The 21760-nt window shown below is 45.9% G+C and overlaps 1 protein-coding gene across 1 annotated transcript; it reads left to right on the top strand.

The window, feature by feature from the left end:
• The first annotated feature begins 3212 nt into the window (after positions 1 to 3212).
• Positions 3213 to 13130, top strand: LOC144094510 (uncharacterized). The gene is made up of 4 exons (XM_077628431.1): positions 3213 to 3582; positions 5980 to 6209; positions 7817 to 7919; positions 11053 to 13130. Exons 1-4 carry the CDS (start codon positions 3216 to 3218, stop codon positions 13128 to 13130), a joined length of 2778 nt encoding a protein of 925 aa, XP_077484557.1. The 5' UTR covers positions 3213 to 3215.
• The last annotated feature ends 8630 nt before the right edge of the window (positions 13131 to 21760 follow it).

Genomic DNA, 21760 nt, shown 5'->3' with positions numbered 1-21760 from the left:
TGTACGGGTTAACACCCTTTTTATCGCAGTTGTAGGGTTAAGCACCGCTGATAACCCTTCCCGCCATGCGAAACCAAGCTGGCTACGATGTCGTCATGTTTACGGTCTCATCATGCTGCTCTCGGCTACTTATCGCGCACTCCGCAATCTTTAAAATCTGCTATCTACACAGAGGAATTTTAGGGGTCGCGTCCTCGTTCAAGTTCGCAAGGCATCGCATACGCCCTTCTCCGTAGTCACTAGTCAGTGCTTCTTGGAAGGCGTCTCCCCCTTGTCTGACGGCAGGAAGGCGTCACATGAGTAAAAGAACCAGACGCGTACACGGCATCAGCGTCGTGTCTTGTTCGGCTGTTCTTACCACGTTTACAGTATTCAGCTGACACGAAAATTACAGTACAGAACAAGGTAACTCATTTCCAGACCCGTAAAATGGGTTTTTATCAGGATGACTGTGAATAAATTTATTTTAAACCTTCACAGGGAAACACTAAGACAATACAACAACACAGAGAAAAAGGCGCGTTGGTGATTGTTTCGCAGGCTATTTCAGAGCAACGTTGCACAACGTCCGTGTCGTCTGTCTTTGTCTCGTGTCGTCTGTCGTCTGTCATTGCTTGTCATTTGTGTAACGTCGCGCTCGAACATCACGCTAATAGATTACGCTAGCGGGCATAACTGTGTAAATGCTACCATGCAGAGCAATAGTATATGAATATGCGTGTGTGTGCTCTCGTGCAAGCACGCGTGAAGGCATGGGTGTGGGGGATCAGTGGGCAGCTGGTAAACAGTTCGTCGGAGGCATACTTATCAAGTGAACTTCAATAACCCAGCACAATAGCCAAACGGGCGAGTTGGTGGTACATATTGGTGGCAAACAGCGCAACGACGCGTACAGAGTGGAAGAAAATACAGGACAAGCGCTAGTTGGTTTTACAGAACGAAGACAAACAGCGCAAACTTCACAAAGGGCACAGAAAGAGAAGATAAGTGTCAGCGCCAGTGTCTCGTCTTCCCTTTCTGTATCCTCTGTGAAGTTTGCGCTGTTTTTTTTTTTTGGCCTACTTATCATACGAAAGAACTCTTATCTTTATATTCGTACCTTCATTGGGGCATTGCACTACTCCTCGCTCGTGTGTTTAACACGCCGTGAAAGCGCTTGGACACTGTGCATGCCATTATTTAGTAATATCGGACGTTCCCTCACGATCGCGCGGATGACATCGCGAAGCGGGGGTGTAAGTGTTAAAAAAAAAAACTCTCACCCCAGGAGGTACGAGACGTGCTAAAATAAGAGCAGACTCGACAGATTTGTTTGCACCACGCATTCGATGCTTGGTAAGCTATATGCACGTGAAGTCACCATGAGCGAAGTAGACGTAAATGAAAATAGTGAATCAGGCTGCTCCGCCGTTTAGTACGGCCACACTCAGTTAAGATCTCCGCAGAAAATTTGTCGTGCATCTCTGCACCTTCCAAGCTATCCAAGGTTTGTGGGATGATGAGAGACAAGAAACGTTGTTCCTATCACGAAGCATGCTGCTAAATTTAGGGATAGCAGGAATGACATTATCTACAAGAGTCACTTAAGTTGTAGATGTCCTTAAATGGACAGACTGCATGTTGTTTCATCGAACGGGCGCATGAGCATAAACGATATGTTCATAGTAATTCATGTAGGCCCCTAGCAGTGCAGATCACAGTAGGCGTTGCAAGAGTTGTAAATAGCGACCGTCCTATTTTGATAAAGCAAGTTTTTCGGCAAGAGCGCATTAAAGAAACAGAAAGGGAGGTCATTGAAGCCTATTGCATTTCTAAGGCAGCAGAGCAGTGCTTAAGCCCACCATCAATTCATCTTTCAAGAAAATTAATTGGTTTTCTAGAATCAATGTGGTAGTTTTCGTATTTTGCCGTTGTGCTTTTAACATTCGCTTTCCTTCCTTTACGGAAATCCTTTTGTTCTCATTGACGAGGTAAAAGTGCGGAGCTTCTGACTTTTTACCTCTCATCATAACCGACTCAATTTTTTCCGCATTGAAAATCTTCCATTTTCTTCAGCCTTATTAGCAGTTACAATGTTTTTGGTCTGAATAATGTGACTGTTCCTTTGATATGGACCGTTGTAGGCCCTTTGTCTTGTTGTTTTGTTGTTGTTATCTTGTTTCATTGCACCGTCACGCTTGCAGACTGGCTCTCGCGGGCGTCGCGCCACCACCGTCGACATATCGGCCTGTCGGAGCACCGGGGTAGTCGCTCCATGCCAGCAGCTGATTTCATTCACTCAAGCCAGGATTGAGAGCAGCACAATAGTGGCGCGCGGATGCGCTAGTCACGTGATTTTTTTATATTTCGGGGGCTTTATTTGGAGCTCGGAAATAAGATACACGTGAGGCTTTCGTTATCGCAAATAAATGGAATGGGGGTTTCTGAAGGTGCTCTCCAACTTTGCTCTTCACATTTGCTTTCTAAAGTCGATATTTACGCATTTAGAAAAATGATCTTAATTGCTAACTAATTAATTGCAAAACAAAAAATTGCCTATGATGCGCAAGCCGGTTTGTAGATGTATGTAAGCGGTTTCCCTGGCCTACCTCAAATATCTTCTTTTTTAACCCTTGGCTTAAGTTAGCCTGGACACCCTGTATAACTCCTTGCTTAACGGACGCTAAGTGCTACGGGTCCCCGTCGCAGAAGCATGTGTATCGTTCTAAGCATGCAAAACATACTACACGTAGCATACCGTGTCCGTTAAGCAAGGAGCTATATCCTTCTCCTATGCGCATGCGAATACATCGCTCTACTTTTACTTCTTTATAACGCATAGGATAACCTGACCCTAACAGACATACAACCTGAAATTTCAGTGCCCATACTGCCAGGTAGGGAAGCGATTGAATAATTTAGGATATTGCTATTGATTTATTGCAAGTGACGTAGTATGCGTGTTAATAATAATTAATAATAATTGATTTATTGCAAGTGACGTAGTATGAGTGTGCCGTTTTCTCGTCCACCCTTACACCTTTCTTAATAAATCAACAAGTTTTTTTTTTATTTCCGCGACGTAAGGACTAGTAGTGACGCAATGAAAGACGTTCATAAATTTTTTCAACATTTCCTTTGCCCGGGCATTGCAGAATTTACGCACCTCTCGCGGATGCAAATGAAGTGGAAGAAGAAGGCGAAGAACGAGGAGTGATTGCGCCGTCCTCTTGAGCATGGAGGCGACCACAGCCAATGTCCAACTCGGCGAATCTCTCTGTTATGAGGCCGCACGCAAGGACCGTGCCGATTTCGTGCTCCAGAGCGAACTCCTCCCAGAGAGCCGCACCGCCACGCTCCAGTCCACAGGGATCCGTACGCGGAGCCGGAGCCACGGGGGCAGCAGGAAGAAGGCGCGGCCAAGACGCCACCGGAAGAAGTCCCGGAATCGAGACTTGGAGAAGCCCGACGCGGCATGCACCACAGTGAGCAACGCTGGCTGGCCAGCCGACAGTGAGCAGCCGACTAACCGGGAAAGCACGCCGACCACGTCACCAGAGCCAGATGTTCACTTAATCGAAAGTGCTCAGCAGCCTCCTCAGCGTAAGCATGGCATACGTAAGCATAGCAAACGCAAACATAGCATAGCATAGCATAGCATGTCATAGCATAGCGTAGCACAGCACAGCATGACATAGCGTTGGAATAGCTCATGTGTCGTTGCGTTACCTCTATTAGCGTGTCTTAACAATTAGACCCCCCCCCCCCCTTTTTGAAACACACCATGTTTCGAAACCTAGCATGCTAGCTGTACCATTGTTTCGAGGTGTAGACTGTCGCGTCGCTAGCTCAATTTAACAGATAACTACCCACTTAATTGCAAACAGCTGGCACGGAAGATGGCATTCTTGACGGCACAAAACAAAAGACGGTTGGAAGGGAAGCTTCAGTCCATCAGCCACTGTTTCGTATGGAGAACTTGTCTTCGTCCTGGCGCCCAGAAAGACAATAAACGTTGGCCAACAGACTGAGGTTTTCTTCCCGGCGCTCGTTTATTTTCTGAGACGTGACTAATAGGCATAGTGCGAAGACTATAGGTGACGCTTCGGCGCACTGGAGGGAGCTGATGCACGGTAAATTATTCAAATTGGCCGCGGAATATGCTTTCGTCTTTGAATTTGAACTCTGCGACTAGTGTGACCGAGGTGCTTTGGGCACTGTCAACATGGCCCTGCGTTTTTCCGCAAAATGTCTTATTTCTGGTGCTGATTTCACTCAGACTATACCACTTTGGTCTCCTGGCATGCGCTGGTAAGCGAATGTCAAAATTCATTTTGCAATTCCTTTCACACCCAACCGATAGCTCGTTCATATTCACGCGAATAGTTATTCGCCTTTTCAAGGCAACCAGAGCAGCAGGTTAGACAAGTTGGCATGCGTGTGTGCATTGTTCTGGTCTAGACAGCTTGCACGTGGAGCCATTTAGGGCTGGGGCACATTTCGGTTATCACTCAAGTAATTCGCAGGCTTTAGGGCTTATCAGCGAAGCACAGTTATGCTGGGAATGGGATAATGAGTTGTATAGCTTGCTCGTGCACGTGGCACTACTTCTTTGAGAGTCTAAAATTTTCTTGTTTTGTACTACTCCCCTTGCTTAGGGTAATTAGGTCACTTAGGAAAACAAGCGCATATATTGCTGTTTGCAAAACTAGCGTTTTTATCACGTGGATATTTCATAAATAGGTGACATTTGTCAATGCATTTTGTTTAGCATCACGTTCAGGTGAAGTACAGCGTCCGTCAAAAATATGCAGCACATGGGCTTGTGTTTGAGGCGTGTTTTGCTGGGCTTTATAGCAGACTTGTCTGTGATAAGTTTGGGAGGGATGGGAACGCGAGTTCCTCCCACCTTCGGGAGATTAGTGTATGTGGGGACGAAAAATGAGCTGCTCTGGAAAGCTCAGACGCAAATCCCATTGGATGCATAGTTTTGAAAAAGGCTGCACTTGTTTGTTTGCATCAACGCAAACGAAAAAACCACAATTGTGCTACAGTGCCAAAGAGACAAGATTTCTAAAGAAGATGACTGGCGCGATTTCTTTGGCAGGGATAGAATGAAAACGCAAAAACAAGGGCCACTAGAGCTCTCGTATTACACGCGCGAAAGATGCCGTTATCATTCCTTCCAATATAAAACTCTCTGCTCTTGGCTCAGTATTGCCTTGCCTTAGACAATAAGCGCTTGCATTTATTTCGCAGAACGTAGAAAACTCGAATGCTTCGCAAACGCAGTGAAAAGTAAACCGACCCAGAATGCCACTCCTGTGCAGTGTTTAAGCGCGCACGAGGCAGGGATTTAGTCGGTAAAGCCATTTTTTGTCACTATAAGCGACGCCCGCTGTTATTTGCAGTGCCCGGAGGAAGAGCGCGAGCGTAATATTATAGACAAATAACTGAGTAGTAAGAAATAGTATCATGCATTCCATTGCCTGTTCAAAGGTTCCTTCTTCTGTAGGTTTGCTCCTGCTCGTAGTGCGGCCCATGCTTCATTCCACATAGCTCAGAATTTACGGAGGGAAAGTAGAACGCTGTCAGTGACCCTTTCACAGTTGTGAGGTGCAAAGGGGGCTACCGGACTAGGTAGTATAGACCAACAGCAAAGCAGACGGCAAGGAAACATGAAAAGGACAGTACGTTTTCAGTGTGTAAATAACTTTTAGAAGTTAGAAGCAGGCACCTCGTATACGTAGAGTTCTAACCATTCTTTCTGCCTCTTCGCCTTTTCTTCTTTATTGCCTTTTCAATTCGCTTCTTCATCTTCCTTTGCCCATTCTTTCACGAGCTGCCGGCCGATGTTCACATGCCTGTCACAGATTATGCAATTATTACCCCGCTGTTATTTTTTTATTCCCTGATTCCGTGAAATAAATTCCTGCTGACCTTCCTAAACGCAGCGCTGTTAAGTTTAAGCGAACACCTTCTTTACCTCCGGATTTGTAGAAGTAAATGGAAAGACTGCGGAAGTGGTCGCGCCCGATAAAGTTCCAGAAACTTCAGCGCCCGACCAGGCCTTCCCTTCTTGCCGGCTGGACGATGCTCACGGAGCACCCACGAACCCTAATGCCGTGGGCCCGACATCGCTGCACACTCCGGAGGTGCCCGCTGTGCCTGAGGGCCACGTATGCATCCCAAAGGATGTCCACGGCATGGCCAGCAAAGAGAGACTGGACGTAAGAGCTGGCAATCTTCGCGTCTGGTTTTAAGACACCTGTGCAGCTCAGTGCAGGATGGGGCCACGCAGCCAGTTCGTGTTTTAGACATCGAGCATTAATCATCACTACTAACATTTTGGCTCAGGGTTAGCTCGTTAAGGCCAGACTTGTCTTTGAGCCATTAGCCCCCAACAACTGTACTACTGCTATCACTAATTCATCCCAATGAGTTTTGTATCGTTACGAGATAGGAGCAGCCTCTTCAGAACGGGCCAGAGGCGAGGAGCTCCAAACTCGTTTACTTTGATAATACTTCTGTTGGGTCTGGGTGGTGCATGATTGAATGGTGATTTTTAGTTCGCTTGCGCATGTGTGACAAAAGGTATATATATGCGTTGTTTTAAGGAAAACAAAACAGCTGTTAGCGTTGCGCCTGTACTGGTGTTTATTTCGTGTACGTGGATTGTCTTATGTTTTGCGCACATCGATCATCAGGAGCATTATCGTTTACTTTGTCTTTAGAATATTGCGCCAATATTAGAATTTGTTGTTTTCTTGATTGAAGCGTTCCTGCACCTTTCTTCGGAAATAAGTGCAGAGTTTAGCTTGAGCATGTGGGCGTCTGCTCCCTTTCAGCATCTGGTGTGCTTGAGTGCTTCCATAGCCTATGAAACAACCGTCTTTGATTATGAGTACGCGAAAACTCGTGTATATAAATGCAGGATCTATTACAGTGGCCCCCCGGAACTTAATAAACACTAGGTGAAATTGACTTTAAGCATTACGTTCTCTTTGTTGCTTCAGGAGACGCGAGTTTTATGTAGGAATATATATTATGTTATAGCTATTGTGCGAAATGTAGGTCGACAGCATCATGCCGACCTAAATTTCTGAGAAAAAATAGCCGAGAAGAAAGTCGTAAAGTCCACTTGTTATCACTAAATTAAACGCGCATGTGTTTCCTTAAGCTGGTTCGTAAGAATTTCTTCTACACACAGCTGCCTTTTTTAATGATATGCAGATGTACGATATCGGATTACGTCTACTTTTGAGCTGTAGGCCACCAGTGCGTTCGCCATCACTCTTTGGCCTATTTATCCGGACTATGAAGATGAAACTGACTGCTCTTTTTCTTTAGCGCACGCCCTTATCCCTCCCCTAATCTATTCTTCTTGGGAGATAAAATTTCCGTGGTATCAGGGACGCTACGAGGGACGCCATGGGGGAGGATTCCGGTTTAATGGAGACCACGTGCGCTGAAAGCGCACAGCACGCGTCGTTAGTGCATTTCGCCTCCATAGAAATGCTGATGCCGCGGCCAGGATTCGATCCCGCGACCTTGGGAACAGCTGCCGAACTGAGCTACCGCGTCTGGCGACAGGCTAATTAAAAATGCTTGCATATCGTATTGATTTGTGAGCTTTAAAATCCAGCCGTAAATGAATACGTACGCCGAAACATCGTATTTCAAAATTTAAACCCAGTCGTCTTTCTAACCAACCATTCAAAAAATATAGACCCAGTCCAGCCTTAAACAATGTAGCTCGACCTTACTGCGAGTATGAGCAAACCGCGAATTTGTTTCTGCTGAAAACGTTCCCTTACCAGCGACTGTTTCTGTTCAGGACTCAAAACCCGCAGCGAAACCCCCGGACGCCACAGATCGAGCTCCACAGCCCGCCGAAGCTGAGCCCGGGCAAGCAATCGCGCTCAAGTCGTCGGTCCGCTGTACGTGCGCCTGGGAACACGCTTGATTGCAGTGATAAAGAAATTATGTCATTCACCTATCGATACCCAGCTTATCTGGTCGCGGTCGCTGCCTTTCTACTCGTGTAAGTGACCGCAGAAAACGGAATAAAATTTTTTTTAGCTGGTTTTGTCTTTTTGAAGGAAAATGTTTTTAACAAGAGGCCTGATGAAGTGTTTATTTGAGGAGGTTAGGTTTTCCAGAAGTATTACAGAGCTGTTTCCTCCATTGCGGTATTAGCGAAGAAAAAATTCCGCTCAAATTTTATTTGTAGCAAACCGCAGTTGAAAAATGTAAGACAGTACTTGTTGGTGGGTGGCAGCCGAAAAATTTAAAGCCATTTATTGCTTCTTATGGAACTCCCGCATCGTCCAAAACGAAAGACAAAATATTTCATTCAGTATGGTCGAGTGAACATGTTGAAACTTGTACCAAGTAAAATAGTTAGCGACTGTCACAGGCTTTTTGAGAAAGTAGAAATGAGAGGCTGGGATTTGTTTCGAGGAAAGATTTTGCCTGAGTTCGTTTTATTGTGGGCTACAGGGAAGACCAAAGCTGCGCAATGACCCTCGGGACGCGATAATGTTCATGGGTCGATGACGTGGAGCATTACTACCGCAGTTCCCCGAACAGTCCAAAGCCAGAGATTAATACACAAACACAATTAAGCTTTGGCCACTCAGTTAGTGAAATGCTAAAAAAAGTAGTACTAAGTAGGTTCCAATTTATGCGCTAGGCATAATTTGTATGTGTGTGGAAAACTACTGTCACTGCAATAATTCGCTATCAATTGGTAACGGTTCACGATACGGGATTTACTGCCGCTTACTTTCCTTGGCAGTGCCGTTTACTACATATGGTTATATGCGTTGATTCCACCTGTTTGGGAATCTCACCGGACGAAGTGTTCTTGCATCATAGATGGGCGTCTTGAGTTCTCTGCTCAAATTGCCGCTGTCCCAATACACGGGTAAACATCTTTCCAGCACGGAATCTTGCAGCGACCCACGGATCTCTTTGCTTTCCTAGCGTGTCTACGACGTTCACTATCTGAATCTATAACTTGAAGACAGCAACGTGAGCCTCATGTTCGTCGTAAGACAGGAGGACCCATGTAGCTGACTCGTTCACTTTAGGTGCGTAGAGGACGGTAACGAGATGTCGGCAAGCAGGCTCTCCAGGTTGTCCTCGACCCAGCAGGCGCTGTTTTAATGGACACTTTTATACCGTGTACCATGTTACCGTTGCAGTTACCGGAGTACCGGGAGCCCACCTACCACCGGTGAGTACGCCCCGATTCGTCCCCATACTGCAGGCATACGCTCAGCTGCCGGGTACATGGCGCCACCTGGCGCCGTCAAGGCGATTTGCGCATGCGCATTGGCGGCGCGCGGGCTCCCGGTACTCCGGTACTCCGGTACCGGTAACGGTAACACGATACGCGGTATGCAAATGGTGTCTAATAACTTCAGTTGTTGGGATCACAGCATACAAAAAGTGTACGACGCATTTGAGGAAGTCAAGAAATTTGGGTCTTCTGGTTTAGCGAAAATATTCTAGGCGCGTTTTTACAAGTTACGCCGTGACGGGGCGCTTGAGCAAGCCTGGTGGAACGAGTTGTAAAGAAGATAAGGCCTGTGAGTGTGGCGTTCCTAAATAACTAGAATGGAAGGGGCGGACCAAAACGCCCAAGAACGACATTCGGTTCACAATCTACTAAGACGATGAACTATATATCTTTTTCAATGCTGTTTAAAAGGGTCGCGACGAAAGGACACAAATGGCATCATATTGTTCCTGAAATGAATCCAGCCCTTGACCAGACGAGTCTTCGGCAGTGTTGACTTCAATTCAAAACAACTGGACGTGAGGAACCAGAACGCTGACAAAGAGAGTAGAGTGGCTGTGCAGTATGGCTGATTGCACAGAAGCCATAACAACGTCTGTCATGAATTCGCGGGAGGTTGAGACCAAGTTCTGAACGCGTCGGTAAAGCGCATGTAAACTGGGATAGCACATGTAGCAACATGGTTTGAGAAGTTCGAGAGTTAGCTAGCGACTGTATTCAAACTTGTAGTAAAAATTTTAAAGTCCAACCTCCTAGTCTTGTCGCATAGTGTATATGTATACTCTACTTCCTGGACTTGAAAGAAGTTTCTGTATATAACGTTTTGTTTACTTAAGACTGCAGCGCAGTAGCAACACATACAAGACAAGAAAAGGTAGCATACACAATATATATGAAACCAGTGGCAGTGGTAATCACATGCAGTCAACATCACATGGTGTAAATGGCCACGAACGCGATAGCCTTATTACGTTGTTATGTTATTGTCCCTTTTATGGTCTTTTACACCATGTCACTTAGACTGCATCTGATTACCACTACAACTGTTTTATATATATTGTCTATGTTTCGCTGAATAAAAAATCAGTTGTCAGCGCCTGTGTTTGCGTCCTTTTGTTTTCTTGTGCGTGCTGCTACTGCGCTGTAGTTTCAAGTATGCACAATCAACCTGCCAGCCATTGCGTATTATTGTTTTGTTATTATCTTAAATATTGCCAGAAGGAACATATATTACACGTCCGGTAACCATATTTAAGACATTCTATCAACGCAGCGGCTTCCCTGGGGTCTTTTGACGGTTCTTTCTTCTTCCTAACTGCTGTACTCATGCGCCATGCTCATAGTCTCGATTTTAGAAAATTTATAGAGGAAGCAAACTGACCATTTCAAATACCATCTTTCCGATAAAAAAGCACTTTTCCTAGCCGAGAAAGGAGCGGAGATAATACTCATGGGATAGGACTAAATGAATAAAATTCTTTCGAGTTGTTTTACTGTATGTTTCACTAGAAAGGTCAGTTGGCTGGTCAGCCGATCAGTGCGATGAGGCGATAACTATGTGGGCATTCGACGTGCTTGTTGTCACTAATTATATATTACTACGTCTTTAGGGGTGAGCCGTATCAGGTCAATTTTTTTAGCATTCTGAATAGTGTAAGTACGGCGTTGCTCGAGGTATGGTACCAAGTAATGTCCAAAAGAGGCTGTGTGCACGTGGAAAGGTAGGTTATAATTCTACTCTACTATCTCTGTTCTCTTCCTCGCAGTTGGAAAAAAGATGCTGCATGAATTTGCTGTCACCACCTCGCTCACCGATTTGACACTCCGATCACCGACGTTCCGCGCCAGCCTATTCGTTTTGGCGACTCTGGCTAGTGTGTTACTCCTGCTCATGCTCCTGATGCCCACCCCTAACACACTGCCCGGAACCTGCTCCAGCTCCTACTGCAGGCGAGCGGCCACCGACCTCGAAGCTCTTATGGACGCCGCTGTAGACCCGTGCGACGACTTCTACCACCACGTCTGCAATGTATGGCTCAGTAAGCACGACAAGGGCGTGGACTTCGCCCACGCTGCTTTTTGGAACGGCCTCGATACCGTGCAGCTGGCGCTCCTAGAGCACAAAAGGACTGCGGAAGGCTATGCCAACCTGCATGAAATCTCTCAGCTCGCCGCAATCTTCAAGTCTTGCTTGAAGTTCCTGGCTTCGTCGTCAACCTTGGCCGAAGAAAACCTGCCAGAAGCCTTTGGCAATGATGCTGAGGTACTCAAATTGAAAAACGTAAAGGAAGCCTTGCAAACAGTCGTCAGGTTGTCCCTGATAAGAGGAATTTCCACCATGTTTCAAGTGAGCCTCATTAAGCACCGCAGCGAGAATGTCAGCCTGTACATAACGCAAGCGGTGCCATTAGCAGAGAAGCTAAGGCAGCAGCCACATAGCTCGACGTTCGTGCAGTTCGTGGCAGAAATCCTTATTATCGTTCTTAGGGTCTTGCCTGCGCACATGACACGCAACATTAACGCCACCGCATTGCGTCTAGTTGAATTCGACAAGAAAGTGTCCGCCGGGGACCCTACACATGTGCTGGCGACCATAACGGATCTCCGCAAACCCCTCGAACAGCTGGTAGGGGGCGGCAACTTTGTCCATCTTGTGAACTCAATCTTGCCCGAAACTTCGACTCTCGTTGGCACATCGCAGGTTTTCTGCAGTGGACTGAACTCCATAAGGGCCACGCTTGAGTACTTTAGACAGAAGCTACACCTAGGCCTTCTCTATATCTTCGTGCACGTTCTCATGGAAATCGGTCAGTTCTACTACGCAAAGGAGCTCTTTGGAAAGAAGCCCAGATACGCTGCGCAGTTCTGCCTAGAAGCTAGCCGAGACGTTATGCCACCGAACGTCTGGTCTGCAGTCTTCAACAGCCTCGCAGCTCTTGACAGCACCAGAGAAGCAGAGAATTCTTCAATGGAGTCGATGTTCGATCATATCCGCAAAATGTCATCTAGCCGGCCGCCCCTCCTCGGTATGGAGGAGAGCGACAAACTGCACGCGCTGTCTGCGCTGTCAAGCGTGCGGCTACTCTCAGAGATCGGCACACCAGATCTGCTGTCAAACGGCTCAGAAAGCAAGCACGCGGGCTCCACCAACCCCGAAGGGTTGTTCGGTAATATGCACGTTAACCTCAAGTTGCTGGAATCTTCGCGGCGCTTGTCTGCACCCCCTTACCTCGAAGACATGGTCCGGAACCTCTACGCGACGACGGGCGACTGCGCTTACTCTCCCTTGCTGAACGCGGTAGTCTTACCATCCGCACTGCGGCACGCTCCTTTCGCCTATTCGAGCGAAGAAGTGCCCATCGAGTTCGACCTGGGCACTGTGGGCGCTTTGCTGGCGAGGAGCGTGTTCCAGGCAGGTTTACCTTCTCCTCGAAGTGCTTTCACCTGGAGCACGGAGAACGTGGCCCCGTTCGTTCACTGCCACGAACAGCAAGCACCGCTATTGCTGCACACCTTGTTCCAACACATAACGCCCAGCCAGACCCTGGATTTGTTTGCCTGGGCGAGGTCCGTCAAGATCGCGCACGGTGTCATGGTGAATGTGTACAGAGGCGCTGGAAACATGTCGACATCCGAGTTCGAATGGAAATTGGCGCAGCGGACTTTCTTTCAGAGGTTCTGCCTGACGACTTGCAACACAGCTGACGAGAACGGGCCAGGAGCGAACGCGAGATTGCGTTGCCTGGCTCCAGTTTTGGGCATGCCGGAATTTTACAGTGCATTCAATTGCCCGGTGCGGGAAGTGAACATCCTAAGATATTGCCTTGATTCTGAACTTAGTTAATATTTTTAGTGGTGAACTTTGACAGTGCAGTTTGGTTAGCAGAGGTGAAAGCACAAAGTTATCAAGTATGAACGTGTTATGTGATAGTTAGAGATGTGCTTCGTTTGCAGTTTTCGTCCAGTGTTTCAGTCTGTTTCAGCAATAAGCGTTACGTTTATCAGCCGTAAGTCTCCTGTTGCATACGTTGCAGTTTTTCGTGTTTGCCCTGTTAATATACACTGTCATGAAATCATGCAGCTAATACTCTGATCTAGACAAGAATGATTTATGTTCATGCATTAGCGTCGATTTCAAGATCAACCGCGCGTCACGCTAACCATGACAACGATTTTGTAGTTCGTACTCTCCAGAGCAAGATCCTTGTCATAGGCTAAGCGGAGATCTTGTACTCCTTGTACGTTACCGTAACGCAAAACACCATCTGTTGTAGCTCAAATAGCATAGCATAATAGAGAACGATGCACATTCTTTCATTGTGCGAAGCGAATGTGAGTAGAAATGAAACTTGGTAACTGTTTGAATTTGTATGCATCTTGGTGGCGCATTCCTGCCATTACTGTTTTATAAAACTTGTTCGTACTCGTCACCCTTCCCTCGTAATGCCTCTGTACAATACAACCGACACAGTGGAAATAAATGACCATTCGCGTTTCAGCTTAATATGAGTTGCAGTTTCTTCTAGTGGGAACTAAAGGACTACCATCTGAAGATGCGGTTTGGTTGGGTTGTGTGTGTACCTATTTTTCACGTAACCTGAGAAACATCTCTTGTAAACTTCTAAACGGCCACTTGTCCTCCTTGTTCAGATGCTCGGTACAAAGGGTACGAAAGTACAGGGAACTTAAGCCACTGCTATTACATGTTTTTTTGTTTCGCAGCGCTGCAACGTCGTACACTATGACGTATAACTTCATAGCCCAAAGATGGAACATTATCACATGCTAACGGCTACATGTACGGGATATGTGCGTCGTTGATGCAGGAGTGTGGAGATTGTGTAAGTTGTGTACGAAGAGAAGCGGCGTGTCTTAGGACTTCTCCATAGGGAACCCGCGCTGTCTGCAAGGGGCGCTCGATCCTGAATGACACGTAGCACCAGCTTGCTTTAAAATGCCTAATCACTTAGCATTACGGAGCAGACAACCGTTGGCGCATGGGTAGCGTGTTCAACGACCCGTCAGCTTTTTCTTGCGTTCATCGGGTTTCTATCTCAGCTTTACTGTTTCAAAGAGCAAAAGTTTTTCAAGACTGGTCTAAAAACGCGACTTGATCGCCGCAGTTGCGTGCCAACGGTGCCACCTTAGCACCGCGGGAACCCGTACTTGAAACCCATACTGTCATAGCACTGCAAGAATCATGCTACCGTTGATGCTGCACTAAAAGTTTTGATGTAAAATTCCTGCGTTAGCGTTTTTTCTTTTTGGCCCTGTTTGCCGGAGCACGGCGGAAACATTTGCACAGCAAACTTGGTGTACGTTGCTAAAGGAACGCCGTCAAGAAATCGCGGCTCGCGCTAATGCATGTGCCAACATTCGAGTGTAGTTCATAGCGCCATACATGCGCTACGCGCAGTAAACGCGTTACGTGTTCAACGCTAATTTTAGTACTTTCGAAAACATGCGGCAGTAGCTGAACCAGGCAAAAATGTGCCCATTTGGGTTGCACTTCGCACGTCAGAAAACGCATGTCTTCAATGTGAGGTTACAGAAAAGCAAACATATCTGGAGTCAAACGAATACCTGTACTCTCGCCTCAACCCATGCGCACTAGCTTACGACAGTGTACATTTGCCGTTACATGGGTTTCGTTGTGGCTTCCACTGTTCATGCCCTTAATATTAAAGTAGGTGTGAGTTCCGCAAGTGCATCATTGCATGCACCTATAAGGCTTGCTTTTTGGGCACTGCAAGCATGACGCCGCTGTCGTGATAAACGACAGCGATAAAGCCTTGTACCGTGAAAATATGCAGACGTGGAGAGGATATACTGACCATTTGCAGCAGAGTGGTCGTCCTGAGAACGTGCTCTCCATCTTTAAAGGAACCCGACCGCGGCGGCTGCGTTTTTATGGAGGAAAAACGCTAAGGCGCCCGTGTGCTGTGCGATGTCAGTGCACGTTAAAGATCCCCAGGTGGTCGAAATTATTCCGGAGCCCTCCACTACGGACCTATTCGTTCCTGTCTTCTTTCACTCCCTCCTTTATCCCTTCCCTTACGGCGCGGTTCAGGTGTCCAACGATATATGAGACAGATACTGCGCCATTTCCATTCCACCAAAAACCAATTATTTATTTATATATTTAAAGGAACACTGGGGACAACTCATGAATAAAAATTCATTATCTGGCTCTTAATTGGCATGTTAACGAAGTACTTTGGTTTGGGCTAGTTGGTTCATAGCTGTATTTGATGTCAGGATGGCGCGAAAGGATCAAGGACGAGAGAGGCACAAGAACACAACAGGACAGGCGCCAACTTGCAAAATGAGGTTTATTCGCCCAAACCCTTACATTTTATGAAGCACCCGAGCCGTATCACGGCAGCCTATCACACAAGAAAAAACTTGTCAACAACATCAGGAAGGCGCTACTTCTAACAGACCGGAAGATACATTCAGCACTACACATCTGATAATAGCAAACTCTTCGGACAAAGCCCCAAGATTATCTGAGCGCAAAACCAAATAGAAACGCAGTTCATCCTCATAACAAAGACGCACGCTTGGCCAAGGCAAACAGGGCGGAATCTCAAAATTCCTGCTCTAACACACCGTGTGACAATGAATGAATGACCAACAAAAAACTCCGAGGCAGTGCGTACCACTCTGCGTAACATTGTTCTTCTTGCCGCGTATAAGTTTTCACCAAGACAGGTGTACAGGCGCCAAATTTTTGTCCCCCGAGGGCGACGCCAATGAATCGTCCAGACAAACGCTTCATGGGGGGGGCTCGCCGCTGCGATTGCGCTGTGCTTCTCAGGTGACGGGCTCACATCTATTTCAATTTCATTAACCACGTCACGTGTTTCGGATGTTTGGAAGTGCTTTTGGTGTGCCCGACCGTGTTGACTTGCTGCTGGTTTCAAAGGGCCAATATTAGTGACAGCGGTGGAAAATGAAAGTGGGTGGCGAAAGTTGGGCGAATTCAACCAACGCAGCTAGCCGTGTTGGGTACGAAGAAATCTTGGGCAGTGCAGGACATCGATGTAGCTCCGAGCAATACAATCTTCGGCAAAAATTAGCTGTGGTTTAACTACGGTTGAACCTGTTTAGAGAGCGAAAGATTTGATGTATCGGGAAAATAGACGCGGCTTAGCGTCTGTGACGTTGAGTGCGTTCCGGACAACTGCCACCACCGGAGATCGTCGAAGCGACTGCGTCTTCATTCCCCTCCATGTCGCCACCGTCAGTGGCGAAAGCAGCCTCGGTAGGCGCCTTTTAAATGTACTGATTGTTGTCATGCTAAGTCATGTGACTTACATTGCGCTATGCCGCATATGACATCACCCGTTAACCCATCGTTATTTTTACATTTCGCCAAAATCTTTTTCGAGGTCAATCTGAAGGTAACATCATGTGTTTAGCACTTGTAGTAATCCGTTGCTATAGCAACATGTATATCAACTGATTATTTACGGCAATTAATGTGTCTAACTAGTGTTACTTCATTAGGCTAAACTTCCTCTCTCCAATGATGTATTACATGTGGACATTATTATGTTTACTACTAATTATGCGCATTACTATCCTATTACATCATCATGGTTAACCACACTAACTATATACGCCTGTATACTATCTTAGCCTACCCAGTGGAGCTACGCCGCGGCGAATCGCGGAGCTCTGCGTTGCGACCGCCTGTTTCTAGACGCAGATCAGGTTGCTAGGGACGCCTTTGCTAACCACCTGCTACTCCGCTAGAGGCTGCGGCAATACGCAAAGGATGATGATTATGGATTTTTATGGCGCAAGGGCAGCTATGGCCAAAGAGCGCCATGTCACAAGGTATTTTTTCTTTTTCTCAAGGTGGGGTCAGAGACCCATTTCCCAAGCATTTCACCCTAAATAAGCCGAGCACCAGACCAGAGGAAAGCTTGTACCCATTGTATCACCGGTGGGTACCCGGCGGCACTGGGGATCGAACCCCGCACCTCCCGCATACGAGGCGGATGCTCAACCACTTGGCCACCGCTGCGGTTAATACGCAAAGGAACTTTGGTTCGGACTAGTGTAGTAGAGCTTTTGCTCTGAAAGAGAGCTCTTTTGCGCCATCACACATGAGGCGAAAGGAGAAAAAAAAAACAAGAGATCATGTGTTTTGAAAGCAGTTGAGGGAGCCATTGTTGATTCACGATAGCAACGTCGGCATTCATGGTAGGGGTGGATGAATTAGACCAGATGATAGGATATTATAATGTTCTAATGCGTAGCGTCCGCTAATGCAATACCCACTTCTTTCATTGCATTCGCATTGCATGTATGTATGGTTTTATTTTATTCCCAACGTACCGTAAATTGCATCCCGAGATCCCAGATCTGGCAAAAAAAAAAAAACGCGCTCCATTTTATCCCCTAACTTGCAGGGAAGAATTGGTGCAACAGCTTTTCAATCTTGATGGTGCTAAACAATCTCGCACTGCCCAACCGCCCTCCGCACAACACCTGCTCCACGAGTGGCTAAAATTGAATGAACGTAAATATTGTAACATATATGCTACGAAGCGACGAAAATCCAAGTTAAAACAACTGTTTCCTGCAAGCAAATGTAAAGTGCATTCGCGTTTCAACGCTTCCCGGAACTGTTTTATTGAGTGGCACAAGAACCGTGAATAGACCTGAGCTGCAAACGCTGGTCCGACAAACCACTCATAAAAAAAACGTTATACATAAAACTGCCAATTTTTTTGCCTAAGAGTTAGAAACGAGGAATTCTAGCACAGTTTGTATATTCTGTATTTTTTTTACTTCCGTACTCAGCAATTTTCAGCTATCTATTATGTTATGAAGGGGAATTTTTATTTTGAGATTTTTTCTTAATATTGTGTATTTTGTTTAGGCATCTCGTTTTGTTTGGCGTAGAAGTGCAAATATTTCACGTAATAAAAATATATTTCCAAACGCCTATTCGAATTGATGATTTTTGGACTGTCCGAAAGAGAGTTCTTTTCAACCGAAAATCCTGGAACGCTTGGGTGTACCCAAGAACATTCAGCAGGATAGATGAAGATCGGTTGCCTTGTGAACGTTGCATTCAAGAGAGTTCTGGGAAATCGTAACCGCTGCACTGAAAAATGTTGTAGTGCTGTTGCGTTCTGTTTTATGGCGCGTAAGTGACCAATGCTATCATGCGCCAACCTCACAGTAGAATATACTGAAAAACGTCACCAACATTTGCGAAATCAAGTTTCGTTCTTGTAGTTCACACATGAATATGTTGAAATACTTGCTATATTTTTTCATAGATTTCACAATGTTTGTGTCTTCTGCACTCAGATAAATATTTCGTGTTGGCGGGCCTTTCCGTGCCTCTACCATACTATTAATTATTAATTGGTTTTGGGGGAAAGGAAATGGCGCAGTATCTGTCTCATATATCGTTGGACACCTGAACCGCGCCGTAAGGGAAGGGACAAGGGAGGAAGTGAAAGAAGAAGGGAAGAAGGAGGTGCCGTAGTGGAGGGCTCCGGAATAATTTCGACCACCTGGGGATCTTTAACGTGCATTGACATCGCACAGCACGCGGGCGCCTTAGCGTTTTTCCTCCATAAAAACGCAGCCTCCGCGGTCGGGTTCGAACCCGGGAACTCCGGATCAGTAGTCGAGTGTCCTAACCACTGAGCCACCGCGGCGGGGCGCCTCTACCATACCTACTCGAAAGAAAGGATATCAGACGCAGTCAAAACACGACATCCGAATCCGTACCTTTCTTCTGATCACGCAAACTCGAGAACCCACTGCGCTGGCGCAGAATAGTGGATTGAAGGATTTCGCAGCGCGTGATAGCATTCCCAGAACCAGTTTCCACAATTTTATTCCTGTCGCCTCAACATCGACATCACAGTGTAGTGGGATACAAACACGTGCCATGTTTTATCCGCAGCTATTTGCGCTCTTCCTTCCAGCCAAGTGCAGCCACAAGCAACATGCTGGCCGTTTACAGAGCGGAAATCCAGCTGGCGCTTCTGAGAAAGCTGCTTTCGCTTGCCAGCAGGAAAACAAGAGTGGAGCTGGGTGAGCTATTTCAACAGCTGGAGGTATTGACAGTCTTAGCAGCGAAATTCCGAAGCAGGATGGGGTGGGAGGAATGAGCGAAGGGAGAAAAGGGGGCTGACTCGGTAGACTACCTAGCGTTCCTCGCATATTGCCATAATGTACGTCGCCACATTAGGTTTATAATTTGAGATAACGAGTTAGCGATTACACCGGCAATTACCTTAAATGGCTCGGTTTGCATAACGTCAACAACAGGAACACTATTATCTTCACGAGAATAATGCCAATTCGCTTGCACTAAGAGAGTACAAGAATATGTAGCCCTTTGTAGGAAAGCGGAACAAGTGTTGTCCCACTTACTGCATGTGCCGGCAAATCAACAACGTTGCACCTGCGTGACATATTTTTGCGTGCTGAATACTGCCGCCCTTGAAACAACCCATTCAGCCTGTTTTTCTCTTTCGCTAATAGCCCTTCTTGGAATATTGTGCGTTTTTACAAGCGCGGGTGTACAGCTCGACGACACCCACGATGGCAGAAAAATTAGAACTTGAAAAATTGTTGAGCTTTTCAGCCTTCTGTATCAGTCAACTGCATCATAATACTTCTTGAAATAATTTTCTATTCTAATGCAAGTTTACAAATAAGGCAATAAGACGGAGGCATGGATACATGCCAAATTTGAGGTATTTTCTCGAGTTCACCGCTGCAAATCTGTGGCCTTTTATTCTATAAAACCAGTAGTAGGAATGGCTTGGAAGGGATGTATTGCAGTTTCTAGAGTCTTTATGAATGCGATTCCACTATAAGCAAAAATGGGAGACATGCAGATTGCTTCATCCTTGAAAAGGTTAATTTTTGTAACGACGCAAGTTTTGGGTAGCTTTAAAGGTATGCGCGGACGTTAGCTGTGAGTGTCAGAGCACCCGCGGCTAAAAAAGGGTAATTCATTATTTTGATTTCTAGGGCAGCTTCTTCATAAATTTCGTCGCTGATTCAGGCAGAAGGCTGAGCTCGTTTTCACCGGGTGCTGCTGACTGTCAATTTTTTTTTTCGCAACACAGCATTCGTACTCACTTTCCGACAGCACCCAATTTGTTTCCAGGTTATTTAAGTAAGCGAAAAATATTGTCACAAATGGATTGTAGAATACAGAGGCTAGGCACAGGCCGCGGCGATATTAATAATTTTAATTTTAAAATTTTTGTTTAATACTCCAAGGGAAAGCGATTTATTTAATGCGTTATCACTAGATGCCTCACTAGTGAAAAAGCCGTCTTGTCCGCGAGTGAAGCCGCTACCTGCCAGTTTCCACCTACTACGGTTGGCTCGTGGAGTGCGCTAGCATTGTGTGGTCATAGTTTTGCATTGTTTATTGTCCACCTGCCACCTACGTCACATTACCTTGTGACGTCATAAAAACCTACCAGCAGGTATACATATATGAAGGAAGCCTACAGTCACCTAAACCAAGGTGCATATGGGAAACTTTCCCGTATGCACCTTGGTTTTGGTGACTGATGCATATGTTTGTCAAACGAGCCCCTCATTTCATTTGGCTATATATATATATATATATATATATATATATATACTTATGAAGGGAGCCAACAGTCACCGATACCAAGGTGCATAGGGGAACGTTATTTTTTTCATGTGTTGTGCTTATCAGTGGGATATTATAGTACTTAGACTCATAAATCGCTTAAAAAAATTACTTATAAAGCAGCAGACAAAATAACCATGCTGCCGGTGGGATCTGAACCCATGACCTCCGAATATCGCGTCCGGTGCTCTACCAACTGAGCTACGGCGACGGCTGTCCAATCTGCTGCTCTCGTGGGTATTTATGTTTATTGGGTGTAAGCGACCCTTGAGAGCGTTTACCAGCGCCACCCTCGTCCATAGCGGCGGACGCAGCACGTCCTGTAATACCGCGAGCGTGACGTGGAACGTCATCTAACGGCGAGGGCGGAAACTGTGCGAGAGCCCTCGTATGCTACCTATGGCAACAAGACTGCCAGAACCGAGACCCTCGTCAAGCTATTAGCAGACAAGGTAAAGGAAATGAGGGGCCCGTTTGACAAACTTATGAAGCACGTCCTGTAATACCGCGAGCGTGACGTGGAACGTCTTCTAACGGCGAGGGCGGAAACATATATATATATATATATATATATATATATATATATATATATATATATATATATATATATATATATATATATATATATATATATATATATATATATATATATATATATATATATATATATATATATATATATATATATATATATATATATATATATATATATATATATATATATATATATCAGGAAAGAGTAAGGAACGTATCACTAGAGAAATCGCAGGATCTGAACAGATATGTAGTCTGGGAGCGGGCTGTGTCAGCACCGC

This window comes from Amblyomma americanum, chromosome 6 (genome assembly GCF_052857255.1).
Source record: "Amblyomma americanum isolate KBUSLIRL-KWMA chromosome 6, ASM5285725v1, whole genome shotgun sequence".
NCBI lineage: Eukaryota > Metazoa > Arthropoda > Arachnida > Ixodida > Ixodidae > Amblyomma > Amblyomma americanum.
This window is presented reverse-complemented; position numbering and strand designations above follow the sequence as displayed.

Excerpts from the sequence above, each read along its gene's own strand:
- LOC144094510 (XM_077628431.1), top strand. The coding sequence starts at position 3,216 with ATGGAGGCGACCACAGCCAATGTCCAACTCGGCGAATCTCTCTGTTAT. Across the intron at positions 3,583-5,979 it reads TGCTCAGCAGCCTCCTCAGC|AAGTAAATGGAAAGACTGCG; the intron begins GTAAGCATGGCA and ends CCGGATTTGTAG. Across the intron at positions 6,210-7,816 it reads CCAGCAAAGAGAGACTGGAC|GACTCAAAACCCGCAGCGAA; the intron begins GTAAGAGCTGGC and ends GTTTCTGTTCAG.